The following is a 21,701-nucleotide window of genomic DNA, read 5'->3' as shown; positions in this document are numbered from 1 at the left end:
ACATCCTCAATGTCTTTAAGTAGAGGTCTACTGGTTTCCATAGTGTGTATTCAATGAGTAGGTTCAGGGTTCGTTACCCGACAAAGGACTTACGTTTCTGGAGCAAGACAATTTACCTGCAATGACTGATACATATCCATACTCAGATGTAGAAATGGATAATTTTTCTAGAAGGTAGAGTTTGGTTGTAAGGTTTAGTGTGTTTGCCAGGACATTTGTGGCCTGGCTGGACCACCCCTCCCCTACAAAAAAAAAAAGGAGTGAGTACAAGATAGCTACAGGTTTGACTTCATACAGGAAGATGATATATTGTAAAGTGCCTTGAGCACTGCAACCAAATAAAAAAGACCCTTTGTAAAGAAAGTCTACATTGTACCATTATTACTCCTGCAGCTGCCAAGGAGGTTAAATTACAAGCTTGTGTGTATGTGTGTGTGTTGGGGGGGGGGGGGGAGGTTTCATTGTCTGTTAGCAATATTACTTGAAAAGTTATAAGAGGATTTTGATGAAATGTTCAGGATTGTTCTGTTCTGGTAAAACAAATAGCTGATTAGGTTTTAGTGGTGATCTGGATCATGATCCAGATACAGGACTTGAGTTCACCTTTTTTCTTTTTTCTTTTTTGTCCTGGCACGTGGCTCAGTTCGCCAAGCCTTTTCATCAGCATTCAGTAACCCATCCAAACTTGACCTCATTGTAGATTAGCAATCCACACTTGGGTGTAGCACTGTGCCTTGGTCCATCAGGAAGGCCATGGTGTCATGATGGGGATTAGAGGGATTAGGTAATCCCTATTATAGGTTTCCAGACATCTGTTACAGTTGGTGAAGAAGGTGCACTAGCGTGCATGCCATTTGGTGAAGAAAGCACAGTATGGCTTAAAGAAAGCGTACGCAATTCTATCACTCTCTATAGTTACCCTGTGGCCTCATTTGGAGGTTTGTGCTCTCTGGTTGCTGCTTCAAGCCGTGATTATTATAGATGGCAGCAATGTCGGCAAGAAAGGTCATATTTAATGACAATAATAATAATGATGATAATAATGGAAATGATTATGGCAAGGATGTTGATCATTATGTCAGTGATAACATCTACTACAAAATACATGTAAGCCTTTTATGTACATGTATATGATACCGTAGTCAGCTTTCCCCTTGCTTATCACAAGGATGTTGATCATTATGTCAGTGGTATTAAACATCTAGTATACAGAGTTAGCCTTTTCAGGGAATAATTTTCCTGGCATCGCGTGGCAATTTGCTATGTATTTTTCATGTCACTTAGCTCTACGCAAACAATCTTTTGTGTAGCAGTTTTCTGACATAGCAGTGTACAGGCTACCAATTGAAATATTATTTATCACTAATATCAGATGAAATTGCCAATCAAATTTAAGTTTGAAAAACTATTCCCTGCTTTTAAGTACCTGATACCAGAGTTATTTTCCTGTAAGCATGAAAAACAGAAAACCCCAGTCGGATACAGTCTATCACCAGTCCAAATGCTTTATAAATGTCAAACAGAGAGACACGTGTATGAGATGTATTGGAGATAGTGGACAGATCCTGCAAGTGTAGCTAGCACGTGATTTGTCAAGTGATGGTCCGTTTTGTTATTGGTCATGCAAATTACAACAGCTGACAGCAATGATATTTTTCCTTTAAACCCCCTCCAGGATCATACAGTCATTGGACCAGTCTCAGAATACTTGAAAATGTCTGCCTTATTCTTCGATTAAACTTCAAGGTTAAGGTTAACTAGAATAGAAATAGTGACTAAAGTGAAAACTTTTTTGACATATCTTTTGATTATATTAATGTTGGTACATTTTCATCTATAATCACACCAAAAGAACAAAAATAATGTAACTGAGTCTAATCTGTGCATGATACTATCAGCTGGATGGTATGCAATGGAATAAAACTCCAGTTTAAAGCTAGCCGTAACAGAAGAAAGTGAAATAGTCTAGGACATTTAGAGTTTGTAGGGAACCTGAGATGAGATGATTGTTATTGCTAATGTAATCACTCACCAAGTCATTTGCTCTATCACACCTCACGGCGAGGCTGCATTCAAACCAGGCGATAACAGACTCGTTAGCTGCAGCGAATCATGCAAGGTGCGTGTTCCCAAGGTCCAGGGGTTGGGGTCTGCAAGGGTGATTGTGGGTATGCGCCCGTAGCGTCCTGGTGCTCCTCAAGGCTCCAGCTTCATTAAAAATTTCCATTAGCTGAAGTGAGGACTTGTTGCCGTACGCCACTGCAGCATCATTGTTGTGATGCTGCGTCACTTGTGTGCTATCAGCAATCATCTCTTGTCAAACAATGATAGCATATTTTAAGAGAGCAAGAGTTTTGGTTCTGGGTCCACTCAGTGTGGTCACCACACTCCTGGATGAGTGTCTAGTCGATATAGAGTACCAAAGTGTGATGTCATAGCCATTCATCACCATGGAAACTGGTTCTAAACAACCTCACCTGGCAAGAATATCTGTGAACTCTATTGTTGCTAACCATCCTTACACCTGGTTCCCACCCAGGCTATAACAAAAGACTGTGACATCATCACTTTGGTATTCTATACACCTGTTGATGGAAGTGAAATTATTTTGCTACAATAGTAGCCGGGTTCACACGTACAAATTAGCGGGATAGCGATCGCGATCGGTATCCCTATTTATATCTGTGGTATCCCGCTAATTTGGCAAGCGTCCACACGTACCGAATTATCCCGCTAATTGCCGATAGGCATAACAGCAAAGCCTGCAAACTGGGTCACGCAGCGCCCTTCTCTATCACTGCCTGCGCGCACTTACCTTTGTCCATTGTCTTTTACGCGTCAGTGGTGTGGTTCGCGCGCTGTTGTTGTTGTGCTCCAAAGAGGTGTGAAGGACCTCTTCGCAGAGGCCTCGCTGTTGTGATGTGCGCATTGCATGATGGGATATAAAAACTCGAGATTCTAATCCCGACCGTTCACACGTACCAGCGCGGGGCCAATTATCCCGCTAATTGACGAACCAGCGCAAGATTTCTTGGGATTAGCATCGCGATGCTTATCCCGCTAATTTTCGGGTTTTTTCTGTCCACACGTGCAAAAAACTCGGGATGACGATCGCGATGCAAATCTCGAGATTTGTATCCCGCTAATTGATGTACGTGTGAACCCGGCTAGTGAGATTCACATGTGTGCGAATTATTTGTGGTATTGATGAAATACCCTAAGAGATTTTTTTTTTTTTTTTTTTTTTGGTCAGATCAAACCAAGACAAAAACTGGTGGTAATGGCAAAAGTATCAAATGTTATGTTGTTGTGATTTCCAATTGATATGGCAGAAACCAGTCGTGATGTGATTTTGTTTATTTCTCAGACAGACGCTGTGTTTGCTCACATAAAAAAAAAGCAAAAAAGAAAAAATGGCAGGTTGCAAACACAGCATTGAAAGCAGACAAGACACAGAATGAGAAATACTGATTAAATGTCAGCATGTTTAATACTTGATATGGTGTATGATGGCCTTTTCAATCATAACCATCGGATTCATTTTGCATTGACAGGGGAAAAAATCAAACTACAATAGCAGATCTACTGCACAAAAAGAATTGACTGCTATTATCATGGATGATGTTGAAGAGCATAATGTTTCACGTAAAGGTTTTGAATAGAATTGTTGAAAATTGCTCTTTTCTTCGCAGAAGAGTGGGGAATGGTAATTTCTCATGAGAAAAAAAGAATGAAGCAGGATTGCACAAAAGCCTGCATAGAAGTTGTAAGCAAGCTGACCTTTTTCAGATGCTGCTTGTTCACTATGCTACCAGCTTTAACCCTTCAGTATCCAAAGGTTTTTCACAATGCCAATCTCTGTTAACTACCTGAAGGAAAGCAGAAAGAATGGTTTAGAGGGAAAAAAATATCATGTATGTGAGAATAATGAAAATATATAAGATAAGGGCAAAATGGGGATGACATTGGCAAGGCAATGAAATGTGCATACTTTTAAACAGAGCACCCTACACTCACCCACATTATAAGGGAGTCTGCAGGCAGATTAAATGATTTTAAGGACGCAGCTTCTGATGATTTGGAAGGGTTAAGATCCTTTAATTGTTGTATAATCATAATTTTTCAGGAAGCCTTGTTGTTTTTGGGAAGCGTTTTCTTTCATAATTTCTCTGAGATTATTATTATGTTTTCATTAGGAATGCCATTGGATGGTGGTATTGTTAAATGGTGATTCCTTGGTTCTAAGAAGTAAAAGAAACAAAAAAGTTGACTAAATGCAAATGAAAAAAAAAAATTAAATCTGTTTCTATGTTACCAATATCATAAACAAAAAATATTGCTGCAGAGAAACATTCAAGTTATGATTGATATAGGGGATAGTGCATTTCAGTGTCTTTTTTGATTGTTTAAGTCCTTTAGTAATGATAAGCAGATATCATTGGCTGAATCTTGGTTTGAATTTTTTTTTGTAGCCATATCCATGTAATCTGAAAAAAAAATAGAAATAATATTGTAAGATTTATGGCACTTATTTAGATATTCATTTGTAAGTGGTATTGAGGGCATCATAAATCATCACAAGTCAACATGCATATATATGCATTTCATAGTTCCTTTAAGCTGGGTGAATGCAATGTTTTACCTTGTCATGTGCTGCAAAGTGGCTACGTGGTGTTTGCAGAGATTGAAATTGGAGCGTCAGGGCAGAGAAGGGATTAATTGCAGTGTCCTTGCGTGGAGACTACACCACCTTATGAAGGACTGTGTGTAATTACTCTGCAGCTGATCTCACCACTGACGTTTGGAGGGGACGCCCCACCCCCAACCACCCCTTGACATGAGCGATGGCGCTAATTAGAACACACACCTCTCACGACAGATTTCTGGTTGGGAGATGCACGCGGACAATCCGCCAGGATTGGCGTTGAGATGATTTTAATCTCCGCGTGACAACAAAATAAAGAAGAGAAAGGGAGGAAAGGTCGCCTCCATGACACTTGAGTGTATTTGATTTGTAAATGCATGCTGAGTCTTCGCCGGGCAATCAGGGAATATTTCATGGTGGCTTGCAATTAGTCAAGCCATGCATGATGTACATTGTAATTGTAATTTGGCTGTGATCAACAAGTATATGATGTTCAGTACTTCAGCTGTTTGATTTCCTGTCATTAGCATATCTGCTTGGGCATTGTGACTTTAAAAATTATCAAAAAGTATTTTTTTCTAATTCGTCAGCAACAAATGGAAATGGCCAAATGCGTGTTTAACAACACAAAATACTCAAATTTGAGGTTTTGGTGTAATCTATTAGTAGAAGGTGTGGTCTATGTTGTGACAAAATTTTAGGCTGAAATTTGTTGGAGTTTCAGAGAAAAAGTGGCTTCGCTGGTTCACAGTTGATGATTAATCGTGCAGAACACGAAACTTCAAATGTGTATTTTTTGAAAGTATACTTTTGCGATCTCTGTGGGGGACTTTGGCCATTTTGATTTATCACTGATGAATTATATAATCTTTCTAACTCTACCGACACCATTGAGACATTGACTCTCTACAAGAGGGAGGAATTCTCAAGATAAACACACACAAACACACACACACACACACACTCACACACATACTACCCTATGTCTTTACTTTTGAGGACAGTCACTGTGCTGTATTGTCCTGTGAAGGATAGCCCAACCAGAAGTTCATGTGCATTGGACTTCTTGATTTTTTTTTTTTTTTTTTTTTTTTTAGACAGATGGGTTTAAAGAATCTCTCCTCACACATTTTGCCCTTTAAAGGGAAAGGCTAGTAACTGATCAGTGGGATTCAGTGGAAATGCTGGGAGATGATTGTTGCAATCCTTATGGGATTCATTCAAGAGTTCATTGTATATTTATTGTTGTGTGAAAATGATTTGCTTCAGAATGGTCTCATATTCAAGTAATGTGCAGTTTAATGCTTCCAGGTTAGCGTCCCTGGTCAGTGACGGAGCATTAATCTGCACATTACTTGAATATGTGACCGTTCTGAAGCAAATCATTTTCACACAACAATAGATATGTACAATGAACTCTTGAATGAATCCCATAAGGATTGGAACAATCATCTCCCAGCATTTCCACTGATTCCCACTGATCAGTTACTAGCCTCCCCTTTAAAGTTAAGCCAAGGAAATCACAGACATACACTGTACACATTATTATGTGCCCCAGATGCACATAGTAATGTGCCACAAACCTCTCACATTTTTTTTTCAGTAATCTATGTCTGATTTCATTAAATGCATGATTATTGCATGAATTGCAAGTGTTCACTTGAATATGTATAAAACGGGCAAATTAACAATTTTAGTATAATTATTAATCATTTGAAAACAAATGTACATACATTGTATACCTCATGATGCGAGGATCATTATAAGAAATGAAAGCAGTAATTTATTTAAAATGAAATCATGTGCACACTTTCACTCAATTCACTCCCTTCTTACACTCACCCACACACTTGCATTAAAGGGCATTTTGCAGATAGATTAGTAATTTTCAGGAAATTTCATTGATATGCTAGACACATACATCAGTGCAGGCACACACACACACACACACACACACACACACACACACACACACACACACACACACACACACACGCACACACCACCACCACCACACACCACACACCACACACCACAAGAGCACTCCACAAGCACACAGATGCGCAAACTCACTGTTCTCCATCTAATGGAAGGGGACTCGTGGTGATCTATCATGCAGTCGGAGAGCGTTTTGTGCAGATGATTCAAGGCATTAATCTAAGATGTGCTCATATTCATAGTCGAAGACTTGGTTACGGTTTGCGGTAATACCTTGTTTTCACGAAATCTGTATATAGTAGCCGCATCGTCCCCCGCAGCAAATGCATCGGAAATCCAATCTATCCCATACGGCGATCAATAAATTCATCTTCAGTCCCGTATACGGTTACATTTTTATCCATTCCAGGTGACATACTATCGCCGAGCAGTTCTAGGCCGCCGGCAATCGGATAAATAGGAGGCTCAATCTGTGTTTTGTTTTCTCTATGTCATTTTTTTTCTCTCTTAGTTTAGGGGGGGGGGATGAAAATGGCTAGCAACAAAATTTTTCAATGCACACATTGTTGTTTATGCAGTACAGATAATCCCCAGTATTACAGTGTTTTTTATTTTATTTTTTTAAGCTAAGAATTTCTTATCTCAGCTGCAGCTGTCACAAGTATTGATTGGCAGTAAAGAATTGATAGTGATGTCCATCAAAACGTGTTTGTTGTACTCACCATTCTGCTGTTGTCAAGATCTGTTTATACAGTGTTCGGATGTTTGTGAAATTATATTCCAGAGCAGTGTACTGATTGACATGATTTCTTGCAATAAAAGCATTTTTTAACAAGTTATTTTGTATTCCTGTATAAAGGAACATACTATTAAAAAAAATGAGAAGAACATTAACAATTTTGTACTATTTATGTCATTGATGTGCTACATTTACATTATTGAGTGAATGCAAGCACTGTTCGCAACTGATCAAAATAATGAGCTTTTATGTTTTACTTGTATCCTATGGCAGATATGCAGATATGCTATAGCAACCTATTATACATACATATACCTATTATGTTTCTGCAAGCATGCACTTGAATACATATGTTTATATAAATAATTTATAGAGTGTTGTGTTAGAATTGGAAGGTCACTAAATCATCATTCATATGTACATGAATGCATGAAACATATTTTTTTTTTTAGATTTTAATTCAGCATGGTTAAGTATGTGCAATTGTACCATATTTGAACCTGTGTATGTTTTTCAGAGCATTTTTTTTTTCACTGTGCATCACTATGTGTCTTGTTTTGTTTTGTTTTGTTTTTCTTTTTGGAGGGGAGCTGTCTTCAGAAGTTGGGATGTATGTAATATGATAGGTTAGGTTAGGCAATAGCTCCCAGTTGTTAAAAGAATATGCAGGAAAGAAATGCAGTTCAAATGAACTGAGTACCTATGAACTACCATTCCAGATGCCTGACATCAAAATGACATCACTGGTTAGGAACGAACTCGGGCAATGTGAGATAATTTGCAAATCCCATGACTGTTTGAGAAAACGCATTTGTGGCTTTATTGCTTGCTTTTTCTCTCTCTCCCTCTCTCTTTTTAAAAATAAAAATCACATTTTCTCAGTATCTTTACTCCCCAACGCGCCCCCCCCCCCCCCAATTTTCCATGTCTGGTTCGGGAATGGTAGAAGAATGAATGAGCACGGATGTGAATTGTTGCGTCTGTTAATGTGACACGCTCCCGCCATTTAACCTGGATTGAGGCAGACTCGAATGGGGGCAGAGTTATGCCTCCCATGAATCCCTTCATTGGATGAAAAGGATCTCGTCTGTGCAGTCAATTTTTATTGGCTAATAAAAAAAAGTATGTTAGTGTGTTTTCTGTAAAATTAGCATTGTAGTCATGAACAACAACCAGACCAATAAACATGTTTTAGTTTAATTCATGAGTCATAACCTCACAGCAGCAAAGAGGGAAAAGAAAGAGAAAAAAAAAATATATATATATTAGGGATGCCCAATTTTGCTTATTTTTTTGTTCTTTACATCAATGAAAAACAAATTCTGAAATGTAGTGTAGTTTCAGAGGAGTTGAGACAAGGCGTAACAATTAATTTGAAGAATCCTCTCAATATTTTACTGTATTTCATTATCATTGTCCTGCAGTGATGTTACCAACTGTTGCAGTCTTCTCATCCAGCGATGGCGGCACTGAAACTGTAAAAATGTGTAACTTTTGAACAGATTGTCTGATCTTCCTCAAACTTTTACTGATGTGTTCTACTAAATATTGCTGCATTCACTCAATCCACACATATATTTGTATTTAACCTGTCCTGTAAAATAAGGCAAGTCAAGAAACACCTGTACAACTGGCAATGCACTTTCTTTAAAAGGAAGAAAATGGGGTGGGGGATGATGGTTCAGAAAGAGGAGGATGTGGAATGCTGATAGTGGAAAAATATATCATTAAAATCATCAGTTGCATAAAAGTAGCGAAGAAGGCACGATCTGGGCCGACATGAACGCATTGCAGCAATTACAAGCGTCAACAAAGAGGATAAATGAGTGCAGTAAGTGTGCATACATAAATGGATGAAATGCAGTCGGAATGCGTGGAAGTGCCCGGGAGACAACGTGACGAGGAGATGGAGAGAGAAGGAGAGCATGCATAAATGTATGAACGCGATTGTATCACATCCTTGTCGCAGGATGGATGGGGAACGCGGCCACCAGGAGGTCATTTCTGTTTGGTGGTTTATGAAGGTTTTTGTTTATTTGTTTGTTTGTTTGTTTTTTGGGGGGGATACTTTGGGGCACTTCCATTCAGCTGAGTGCATTGCTCATTTGCAATAAAGTGTAACATTTATGAAAACCCATAATATGTGCTCAGTGCATCATGTCCTATAGTTTGAGATTTTTTTTTTTCAATATATGCCATGATACAGCGTTATAGTTAATCAACATAACTGTAAAACGAGGAATGTTTGCACTTATTTTAACTTCACGAATTTCACAAGAGCCAAGATTTGCGTAATTAAAATGCATGTGAATATTCTTGTCTATTCTATATGCATTGAATGTTACAGGCAACTTGCAAAAATTTAATGTCGAGAAAAGGCCGTCGGCTCCAATTAGTAAAAATATCTAGCTTTACAGTAACTTATAGTGCGACAAGTGTACTGTATCTGCAGAAAGTGTGAGGAAAAAGTTATATAAAAATTGAAGAGTCTCCTGATGCATTATTTGATTTGGAGGATCTGTGAGCGGATTTTGAAACAATATTTTGTGAAGTTGAAACAAGGTATGACAGAAGTGGAATATAAACAATGAAATTTCAGAGTTCCTCCAGTAGAATGTGAGGAGATTAAAAAGAAAAAAAGCAGCAGTGGAAGTAATATTTGATCAAGGAATTTGTTGTGGTTGTTGAGTCATTCTTGAGCTCTGCAAGAAGCCTCTGTGATGAATATTCGGTGTTGGAGCAGAAGGCGCATTTGAAAATCAAACATTGGCGGGGGCGGTGGGGGGGGGGGAGGGGTGGAGGTCTTCTGATGCCAGGGGAATTTGAATTGGGGTAAAATTTGCAGTTAATGGTTTGAATGTCCCCATAATGCATGTGCCCTTGGGTAGGAAGAAGTAATGTGCACAAGACAGTAAGGGATTGTGTATATATAATATATATATATATATATATATCTTTTTTTTTTAAGAGTAGTTTGGGACATCTTGGCATTTGAGGAGTTAAAGTGGACGAGCCTCATCTCAAAATATCACAGGCAAGAATTACTGTTCAGTATTGGTTTCTTTTTGTTTAAGTCCAGCTATGGTGCTTTATTAGTGAATAAGGGTTAGACCCAATGTCGGATACAGAATGGGAGAGTCGCAAAGTACCACCCTCTGTACAGTGGTGTATTTTTCCCACATTACCATGGTATTTTGCCACTGAGAACAGTGACAACACATTACCATGCTATTTAATACCATAATGATTTTAATGTGAATGTACCTTCTGTCTGTTTCTGTCTCACCGTGTATATTGTTATTAATATAAGCTCATTTATTTTATCTTTCTCTTCATTGGGCCAATTCCTTATAGGACAAAGTCAGCCACAGTTAATTTTGTGCTTACAGCGTGATCAAGCGCATGACAGAAAGCCACCATTATTTGCTGTGAATGGTGCCTCAGTGGTGTGAATAGGATCAAAGGCAGTTAAAATCAGTTATCTGTTAATACCTTGTACTATGTTGTAATTGCATCATTGCTCGTCGTTTATCATCGATAAAGTCCAATGGCATTTGCAGTGGATGCTTACACTGTGTTATGATTAGCCGGTTAATGATAGGACCCTATCATTTGTAATTTCTATTAGAAGAGATAATTAGATTGAACACAAGTTATCAGTCACTGCGTTATTATACACAAGAGATTGATGCCAATTTTTCATTCTGTTTGATTTTTCATTTCTATACTTTTATTGTTATTTGGTCTCGATTTTCAATATTTACCTGCAGTGGTCTTTTGTTGACATATGAAATATTAGGTAAAAAGAGATCACCAATTGATTAAAAAACAAAACAAAATGGAAGTTAAGTCTGTTATTGTTGTTGGTATCCTTGTAATACATGAAATCATAACCATTTTGAAGCACTGTTATGTGCAGTGTATTTTGTGAACATTTAGTTTCAAAAATTTTGTTAGTCAACTGATGTGCTGAAAATGAGCAACTCACGAAAACATTGCCTGCAAGTGCATTGTAGTATGTATTGCCTCCAAGATTGGAAGTCATTAAGTTTTCTCCTAAATAGTACTGTAAAACACGATATATTCACGGCATGAAATTTTGAGAATTGGAGCCGATGGCCTTTCTCACTGCATTAAATTTTCGCCAATTGCAACTGGCATCCCATGTATATGGTATTGGCAAGAACCTTGGCGTGCATTTTAATTTTGCGAATGTCGGCGCTCGCGAAATTCACGAAATTAAAATGCACGCAAACATTCCTGGTTTTACAGTATGGTTGCCATGGCATCTTTTATCCAAAATATCACAATATTTCTAATATTGCGACTTTTCACTGGCAGTGTGAATGCTCCTTGATCCAGTTTAGGAAGACAAGATGTAGAGGTCAGCATTGTCACTGCACAAAGAGCACTTAGGTCTTGTTTAGACCTGAGGCTACGACAGTGAGGAGCTTTCGATGACGACAAAAATATGCACGTCAGGACGGCAGGATCGAATGTGTCCCTAGCCCTCTAAAAACAAGTGTTGGTACTTTAGACAAACTCCACTGATTATATCAAATGCTGCATAGTCGCCAGTGGTAATTCAAGGAGATACAAAATGTATGTATATGCCCGCGGTGCGGGGGGGGGGGGGGGAGGGGGTGGGGGAACAAGTCCAATCAGCATGCAAGGAAGAGGTTTATGTTCCGTCTGATCCTTGCAGTAACTACTTGGGAGCAAGACCCAACATTTGTTGTTCGGCTGCTCCCCAAGTTTGCTCAAAGTCTCGCCCTTGTTGACAGACCAAACAGCGATAAGGAATAATCAAGAATCATTTATCTTACATGTGACAGGTTTAGGGGAAGGAAATAAGTGAAGACCAGAGATTTGCACACACAAACAAGTCCAGACCTTGGACTTACTTCGGTTGCATTCGACCTCATTCCTAGGATTACGAGAAGTAATCAAAATTTGTTTTCGTACTTGTCTCACCAAGAATTGAAATGTCAAATGTACTATTGTCATGTCATGCGTCAAGCTACATTGTCAAGCATGTGATAAGAAAGTTGTATTTTGACAAACTGTAAAACGGAGGCAGTGTTGAATTTATGATATACTTTGACATGCTAGAAACATACACTGAGTGTGTTTTTGTGACTTAACTGGCATAACAAAGCAATTTATCAGGTCTTATGTTTGCTGTTTTGTCGCATTCCATCACTTCCTTATTTGTATTTCACATAGCAGAAGTTTGAGGTACCAAAGCAATTTCCGCACCCTACAAAGGTCAACAACAAGAGATAACCCAACGAAAAATGAATCCCACGGTCCTTACATCAACACACACGCAGATGCAAATTATGCTTAAGCATTGATCTTACTGCAAAGAAGATATCAGCAATCCAATCAGACCAAATTTATGCGTAACTACAATTGTAGGTGTATTGTGAAATTAGGACTCTGCACTCCACCCAGAACCATATTGTAATATGTCATGGACATTGTACATAACATTAAGCTCACGGAACTGATTAGAGTTAAAGAGGAATTACAGACCAGTTTGAAGTGAGTGTGAAAAGAAAGATTAAAATTTTTAATCACAACAGTTATTGATTTTATCAAAGTCAGATTAAAAGTGAGGAAGTTGTGAAATTTTTAGGATTAGTTGCTTCTTCAAAACAATTCTTGAACCAACACTTGCTGTTGGGCGAAAGCTCGGTGGTCTAGTGGAGATGACGCCTGTCCGATGATCAGGAGGTCATAGGTTCGAATCCTGCTCGAGTATGTACGCCCATGATTTTTTATCATGGCTACTACTAAAACACTGATCAATTCAGTGCTTATTTACGTCGATGTAGGGCAGTTTGTCAATCAGTTGCAATGAAAACACCTCGACAGAAGAATTTCATGAATTTGAATTCTCAAACAGTTGATATAAACACAGTGTAACTGTTAGCTTATGATGTCATCACCTCACAAATGTCCATTGACTCTTTAAAAAAATGATAAAAATTTAATTTTTCTGCTATAAAAGTGTCAAACATAATGATATTTCTGGCTGAATAACTTGAAGTTACGATCAGTCAGATATATTAGGACTTGAGACTGGCATGTAAGTGTTGTGAGAACAAAAAAAATAAAAAATAAAAATAGTAAATGGAAATTTCAAGATATTATGCACAAGCTGTATGGCAAGTTCTGACATGATGTCATCAACTCACGATTTGCTTATACTCATATTGACTTTTCAGTTACTGTTTCATGAAAAATAGAAAAATTTCAGAATTTCATAACTTCCCTAATTTTCATCCAGGGCGGGAGAAATCAAATCTCAAACGGGAGAACGGGAGATTGCGCAAAAATGGGCTTTCGGCGGGAGATCTCCCGTCGAAAACGGGAGAGTTGGAGTCTCTGCATGAGGGCGCTGCGGTTAATGTGTTCCATTCATCTTCTCTCTCTGTGAACTACATGAGTGGGCTGGTCTCAGTTATGCGTGCTTTGCATATCACCATGGCAACTTGATCAGCAGATTGCTCTCTCTTCACCACATAGGATATGTCTTGCTCTGCACTGATGGTTGCAAAGATCTTGTCTTGCTGCTGCTCTTTGTTTGCTAGTTTCTTTGTTTTGTTTAGCCTAGAGTGTTTACAGATGGTAAAGCCTAGGAGTATTTTAAGCGTGACAGAAATAGCCCATTGAATGTGCTGATCATGATTTATGGATGTGGTAACTTAGCTGTGCTCGTCCAGTGCTTTTATGCTATTAATGGCTTGAGATAACGTACAAAGACTACACTTGTACATGTCACTAATACAAACTGTACATGATAATACATGTATCTCTCTAAGACTCACTATGCCATTAAGTCATTGTCATAAGTAATTGCTGATAAATGGCTTTAATATACAAGAGAACTTGTGCAGCATTTTACTTGCTGACCCCCCAGAATAATTTGTTAAAAGGAGAAATTTGTGTTGTCAAAAATGTTGGCATGTTCTTTAGTGACAAACTTGAAATCCTGGCTTTCTTCATGAACGATTTCCCTCAGATAAGAGATGTCATGTGTATGAGAGTTGCAGCCCACATATGTTTAAAAGACTCCGCCTCATCCATTCATTCATTCATCTCAAAGAGCAGGGTTTATAACCTATAGATGAAGTGGCCCACCCCAAGTACTCACAGCTGAACCCAAGGGAAGACCTGCTAGTGCAGCTGAATATGGGCTATCCAGCCATCTTGTCAAGATAGAAAATGAAAATCAATCACTCAATCAATAAAACCAGGATTTGGACAGTTTGTGCAAGAGTGTGGCAATCAACGATGTGAGTGCGTGGAGTGTTTGGATGCGACCAAGAGTGTTAATTGCAACCTTCGTGGCCACATCACGTTTGCATGATTAGTGGTAACCCTTTCAGAAGCAGCATCTCACCATGTCGCTGAACTTAATATTTAAAGGAAAAATTCATCCTGATGTGTAAGCAGAAAATCTGAGAAGTAGATCAGGAAAAGTCTGGGATAAAGATTTGACTATCTAACATTTTATGAACAAATGGAATGGACAGCTGCTCAACACTCTAGAACACACAGCGTTGCCACTTTGTCTTGCTCACCTAAAGTGTATTATTCAAAACTTTTTCATGTATCATTTTTCCCCAAACATTTTATGTGATCTATTTCTCTGATTTTTGTGTTCTCATACAAATCAAGATAATATCAGGGTGGATTTTCCCTGTAAACATGTCTCCAGTAGTAATTACAAAGTGAAAGACAACATATACTGCAAGGCAAATGGGGGAGGGAGGAGCATGATTTTTGTGGAATGGGCTGTGAATCATCAAAAGATTCAGTTTTGAGTTTCAGCACCATGAAGACACCTCCCTAGCAACTGGAGAAGAGTGGAAGTGAAATGAGGGGACCCTTTTGCCAGTCACAGTGATGTTTAATATCAAAAGTTTTGATATGAGCTCTTCTTCAATCATTAAGTCCATACAAATATTGCTGCCCCCCCCCCCCCCCCCAAAAGAAGAGAAAGGGGGAAAAAATGGCAGTCGCTGTAATATATGACTGAGACGTGAGAATCCTGTTTGCTTTACACTTGAGAATTGCAAAGTGAGAATTGATGTCACATTTCATGAGGCCAGGTCTCTTATCGTATCTTTGCTGCAAATGAAATGTCAATAAAGTTGGCAGTCGCCCAAGTCAGAAACTTTGGCCATCCCCTGCCCCCGGAATAGAGCATCGGGGGATGCCTTTTGGGGAGTCATCAACTGGGTTGATGCGCCGACTTTGTGATGCTTCAGGGGTATTTAGGTCAGTCCATTTCGTGTCAACGGTGTTAATGGATCTTAAATTGCAGACGACTTCGGCCGTGGCTGTAGGGCGCTTTTAATTGCGTCTCTCTCGCAAAATTTCCAAAAGTCATTTTCTCCCCATCACTGTCAAATGCCTGCAATGAAAACAAAGTACTGGAAGTCTTATGCGTGCATCCTGTGGACATTTAAAGATGTTAGTAATTCTGTTCATCGTATCTTAAAGGGGGTGCTTCTGTACATCTTTGTACCTAAATGAACTTGTTTCCAGAACCAATGTTGTGGAGACAGAAAATGCAAATTTGCATGTGCAAATCTGTGTCGCTTTCAAGTTGACTGTAGTAAACAGAATAAAATGAAATGAAGATAAGAATGTAAGTTTCATTGAAATTGTACAGAGATGATAGAACACTGTGATACCGGTTACAACCACATCTATGCAAATTAGATGAGGTGATGATGGGAACTACATCCAATTCTGTCATCAGTTTTTGCATGGAAAAAAAATGCAAAAGGTTAGATTTCTGGTCAGTGATTTTAAGCAACAGCAGTCCCCTGACCTCAAATGTCAATATTGCTGAGTTATTGTAACACTTTTGTAATAATTTGATTCAAAGGATGCAATTTATTTTTTTTTTTCATTCTTGGAGAAGGGAATTTAGTGAATTTTTTCTTGCAGATAAATTTGGGAGATGTATGAAGTAATGACATCACATCTCCTAATTTGCATAATGATGTGATCAGTATCACCATTTCATAACACAAAACAACTCTTAAGATTTTTATAGGCTCATAACTATTTGTCGGATATTACTGAATATGAATACCTCTTTTGTTTGAATTTACTCTATTCATTCATCAATCAAAGTCAGTTCAAAAATAGATAGTGACATTTCATTCTAAGTGTTGTGGCTTTGAATGACTCTTTAACATATGAGAAGCGTTCCCCTCTTTAAGTCTCGCTTCACAAAACCTCAGCAGACAACGTGGATGTTGTCCTGCACAGCGAAAAGACGTCCAAGTGTGATGCCCCCACCACCGTCATTATTCAGATGCAACCTTTTGACTCGGTGGTCGAGGGAATTTGTCAACATGGTCAAGTTGTTGGGAGTCGCTTGATTTATTCATAGGTGACATACGCACGCTGGACGAAGACAGTATTTCACTCTTTTTCTCCCCCCCCCCCCCTCCCCCACCAGAAATAGAGTAAAGGGCAAGATCAGATTTGCCAACTGTTACTTGTGTGCAGTATTTAGTACTGCTGTTCTTCTTTTTTTTTTGTGCCAAAAATACTGCAGCTTTCATGGGAGATACTGTTTTCCCGAATTGTATTGTTACATGTATCTATTGCAGGAAAGGTAGAAATTCTGTTAAAAAAAAAAAAAAAACTTTTCAGCCCTCAAAATACAGCAATGCTGTGTACAAGGTTGGTATCAAAGACGCTTAACTAATAAGACACGAAAGTGCGCGCTAATCCTGTACAAAACAAATGGACAGCGCGCGGTCCTCAAGCGTATCACGCACATCAACTGAGACGCGCTGCCTTGACGCTTGATAAACAGCAGCAGCAGCTTCGGGGACAGCGCGTCTCAGGTGATGTGTGTCTTTGCCTGAGATGCACTGTCGTTGAAGATGTTGTTGTTGTTGTTTATCAAGCATTTTTTGATTGTGAGTTGCCAAACTTTTACCTCCACGAAATAATCCTTGTTACTCTAAAATCTCGTTCTTCAAAATAATCCCCTTAATCGAAAAAAAGCTACGACTATAATTTTTAAATCTTTTTAAGATAATAAAAATACCACGACCTTTGGAAATGAATGATGTTTCCGGGTGTACTGAGTTTGTACTTAGCTCTCTTTTGTATCGTCATGTAGGGTAGCCATTTTGTGTCCATTTTTATCGCGCGCCTTCGTATCTTGTTATCTACTGTCTTTGGTTGGTATCCCTGTTAGATTAGGTGGGCAAGAAAACAAATGCTAATAAAAGAGATTAAACAAATGTGTTTGAGTGTTCATTAATAGAGTTAAATAATGCAACAATGTAACAAAACTGAGCTTTTATTCATAGTGCTGGGTTGAAAACAGGGGCTGTGATTTTCCAAGTGTCATTAGGGAATAGGTAGGACTAAGAGGCAGGTTTTACAATGATAAGAAAAATTATTGTATCTTGTTTGGTGGAGAGTGCCTCAACATCTAGTTTATTGTTACAACATAACATATCATAACAGTTAACATGGTGTTTCAAATCTTGTTGTCTCCTCTGCAGGGTAATTATACAACTCACGTTAGGGTCAGTGAAATGAGCGTGCACTTGCCCTATAAAAGGCATGGGACCCTTGCTAGTATTCCCAATCAAAGAAGTTTGGAGAAGTATGCATTGTATTTCCCAGTGATATGGTTATTCCTTTATCTTACGAGATTTGAAGTCACCTTTTTTTTAAAGAAAGAGAGAGAGAGAGAGAGAGAGAATATTAGTTGCAAGTGCACTAATGAAGATAACAAACCAGTCAGTCATGTGATATTATAAGGCCTTGTGTCAGGAACCTTTTTTTACTTGAGTGTGCAGATCATTATATTTACATTTCCTGTTTTGTAGTTACAATAAGTATAATCGCATCATCGTACTTGAACAAACTTGCCTATTAAACCGCAAGGCTCCACATTCTCCACGATGCCGTTGTACCTAATGTTTCCACTTTTGCAAGAGCAATTTACAAGTGCATGCTTGCACAATGTCTGATCGTAATTTCAATTATAAGCAATTGATCTACAATTAAAGTGTACTCGTACTTCATTTAGGTTTGTGTATTTGATATCTTTTGTGAATGTTTGAATAATAGTACTCTCAATGATGCCCTTAAATGTACATAACATGCAGTTTGCAGTTTGGCAGGTGCAGTGCTCAACTCCATGCACATGATCTCTTCTCATAACCTCAATTATAAGCAATTAATTTGCAATTAAAGTGTATGTATACTTCATTTTAGGTTCATGCATTTGATATCTTTCACAAACGTTTGAGTGATATGGAATTTGAAGAGAGTGCGGCGAACTCATGTTGATGTTTTTGTTTCCTCTTTGTTAAAATCTTCCAGGCCAGAGAGTGGGAGCATGTTTCTGTACAACCGGAAGATCGTCAAGTACCGGAACGACGGCTACCTGTGGAAGAAGCGCAAGGATTGCAAAACGACCCGCGAGGACCACATGAAGCTCAAGATCAAGGGAGTCGAGGTGAGAAAGAGGGTCATAGGTCATGTTCACATTTGCGAATTTCTGTTTCTTCGTGATACATTTGTTCATCTTTCAGTGAAAGTATACTCTGTACTGGTACCTCGTGCCTATTGTAAAACCAGAAATTTTTGCGTGCACGCAAAGATTCACAAAAGAAAAATATGCACAGCAAAGTGTTCGTCAACACGATGTATCGAATGCTGACGGCGACTCGCAAAAAACTTCATGTCTCGAAAAAAGGCCGTTGGCTCCAATTCACAAAAGTTTCATGTCGTGAATGTTTCTGGTTTAATAGTAACTCGTGTGACATTATGTCAAACTTACTGTGATGAATCTGAAGGCAGAGTCCTGTTTAATTACAAAAAGGCCTCAACGAGAGATGGTTTGCAACACATATCAAAATGTTTGATATTTGACCAAAGTTGCATAAAATATATAAGCATTCAAATGTTCATGTGAACTGAAATGATATTTTTTCTTACACCCATTAGGCCCATGAGGTATTTGCTGCTGAAATTACTATTTTGCCATTGGTAAATTGTCACATCTGTAGTTTGTGGCATATTTAGAGAACATTAGCTAGGACTATTTTACACCCATAAAATTTGCACATAAATTAGCTGGGACTATTTACACTCATGAAATGTGCACATAATCATAAAGAAATAGACAAAAAAAATTGGCCAATTTCACAGACAAACAGGAAATTTGGCATATATCGTGTGCTGTCAATGTAAGATCATGCATGAAGTTTAAGCAATGAAGAGGCTTTTGAAAATGTTACAACTGAAATAAATGTTACATATGACAGGGGGCTGTGGAAGTTATATGTAAGTTGGGGTGCCCTAAGGGCAAGGGTTAATGGTACTTTTGTTTATTTCTTGTTTTACAGACCCACAAAATTTGTGTGTGGGGCCGGTGTCCGCATCCCCTGTATGAACAATGGAGGCTCAAGTGAATGAGAATATAAAAAATGCTGTGGAGTATGTCTCACCAGTAAACGATGATATACACTGTAATGAAAAAGATACATATCTAAACCACAGCTATGGCCACAATCACACTGTGGGAATCTGCAATGTATGTGTAATTTCACTACCAGGCATTTTGCCTTGCATGCAAACATTGTAGTTTGGGCAGTCTGACCGCAAACTTCTCGAGAAGTACCAATCGAAACTTCGAGCAAAACTTCATGCATGCACTCGGAAAGTTTCTCATTTCCCATGAAGCTATGTATGGTTTTGTGTAGTCTAACAGGGCATGACTGAAACTTTGAGAAATCTATCACATGATCAGATCGATTTAGTGTTGTTTACACACTTTGCGCATCATATTGCGTGCCATTGCGCATTTACATTAAAAAAAAAAAAACATTTGAGGAGGGCGTGCGGTTTTTGCCTATGTAGAGCATTTGTGTTACAGACCAAAGCAAAGAATGGTTTCGCATCACTCAAACTACGCATTGGTTTTTGGTAGTGTCATTGCGTGCTTAAACTTCCAGAATTGATAGGGAAGTAAACTATGCTCATTATTACATAGTATGAACATGACCTATGTGGTTTTTTGGTCTCGATGGGTTAAGCACTTGAAGTCATTATAGGGATTTTTATAAGAGTTAACATTGGCCTTGTTAGCGGATTATACAGTTTCACTTTCAGGACTCACTCCCTCACGCTATCAACTTTTTTATACCCCCGCCAAACGAAGTTTGAAGGGGGTATATAGGAATCAGCGGACGGTCGGGCGGTCGGGCGGTCGGTCGGGCGGTCGGTCCATTGCAAATCTTGCGTCGCGAACTACTTCCTCAGTTTTCAACCGATTCCCATAAAACTTGGCACAGATGTGTGCCTTGGGTTGTAGATGTGCAAGACGTATTTTTTGACAGTACCCAAAAGTACGTTGCCATGGTAACGGCATATTATGGGCAAAAATGGGTACAAATCTTGCGTCGCGAACTCCTCCCACAGTTTTTGATCAATTTTTATGAAATTAGGTACAGATGTTCATCTGAATATGTTAATGTGCAAGACACATATTTCCGCAGTGGCAAAAAGTGCGTTGCCATGGTAACGGCATGTTATTGGTAAAATATAGGGCAAAATGCTTCATGGCAAAACTGCTTCATCAGTGTTCTTCCAATTCTCATGGAATTCATATTGAATGTTTGTCTTAGGATATAGGTCAGCATGACACATTTCTTGACAGTGACAAAAAGTATGTTGCCATGGTAACAGCTCACATATTATGAGCCAAAATGATGGAAAATTTTGTGTTGCAAACTACTTCCTCAGTTTTTGCCCAATTTCCATGAAACTTGGTACAGACGTGTGCCTTTGGTTGTAGATGTGCAAGACGCATTTTTCGACAGTACCCGAAAGTACGTTGCCGTGGTAACGGCATATTAATGGCAGAAGATCAAGGAAAGATCTTGCGGATTTAACTACTTCCTCAGTTTTTTGACCAAAGTTTATCAAATGTTGTTTTGACCAAAGCTTATGAAATGTTGTTTTGACCAAAGCTTATGAAATGTTGTTTGGCGGGGGTATAACCAGTCACTGTACATAGCGACATTTCTAGTTTTTAATGAAAAAGGTGTGTGGGTTGCAATTTGGATGATCATGTAGTTATTTCTTCCATGATAAAAAGAAATAACCTATTAAAGCAGGGTGAACGCTGCTACTTGATAGGAAATTTTCATCTTCGTAAATTCATGAAAGTCAACTCCTCTGTGTTTATGTAGGTACATTTATTTCATAGGACTACAAGTCATAACAGTGCATAAAAGATTGCAGATCAGTACATGCCATGTCAGCTCTACTCTCATACAGCAGATGAAATCCACTTTGGAGTATTATCGG

At 38.6% G+C, this 21,701-nt stretch overlaps 1 protein-coding gene across 1 annotated transcript in view; it reads left to right on the top strand.

Annotated features, from left to right (window-relative positions):
- Positions 1 to 21,701, top strand: part of LOC139744127 (calmodulin-binding transcription activator 1-like) — a 116,958-nt gene that overhangs the window by 57,443 nt on the left and 37,814 nt on the right. The window contains exon 4 of the mRNA XM_071654583.1: positions 18,708 to 18,843. Coding sequence (XP_071510684.1) covers positions 18,708 to 18,843 — 136 coding nt within the window. The remainder of the gene's footprint in view (positions 1 to 18,707; positions 18,844 to 21,701) is intronic.

The sequence above is a fragment of the Diadema antillarum genome, unplaced genomic scaffold (assembly GCF_040938485.1).
Source record: "Diadema antillarum isolate AM-2024a unplaced genomic scaffold, OU_Dant_1.0 seq00001138_RagTag, whole genome shotgun sequence".
Lineage (NCBI taxonomy): Eukaryota > Metazoa > Echinodermata > Echinoidea > Diadematoida > Diadematidae > Diadema > Diadema antillarum.
The sequence above is the reverse complement of the archived record's forward strand: the minus strand, read 5'-3'. Positions and strand labels throughout refer to the sequence as shown.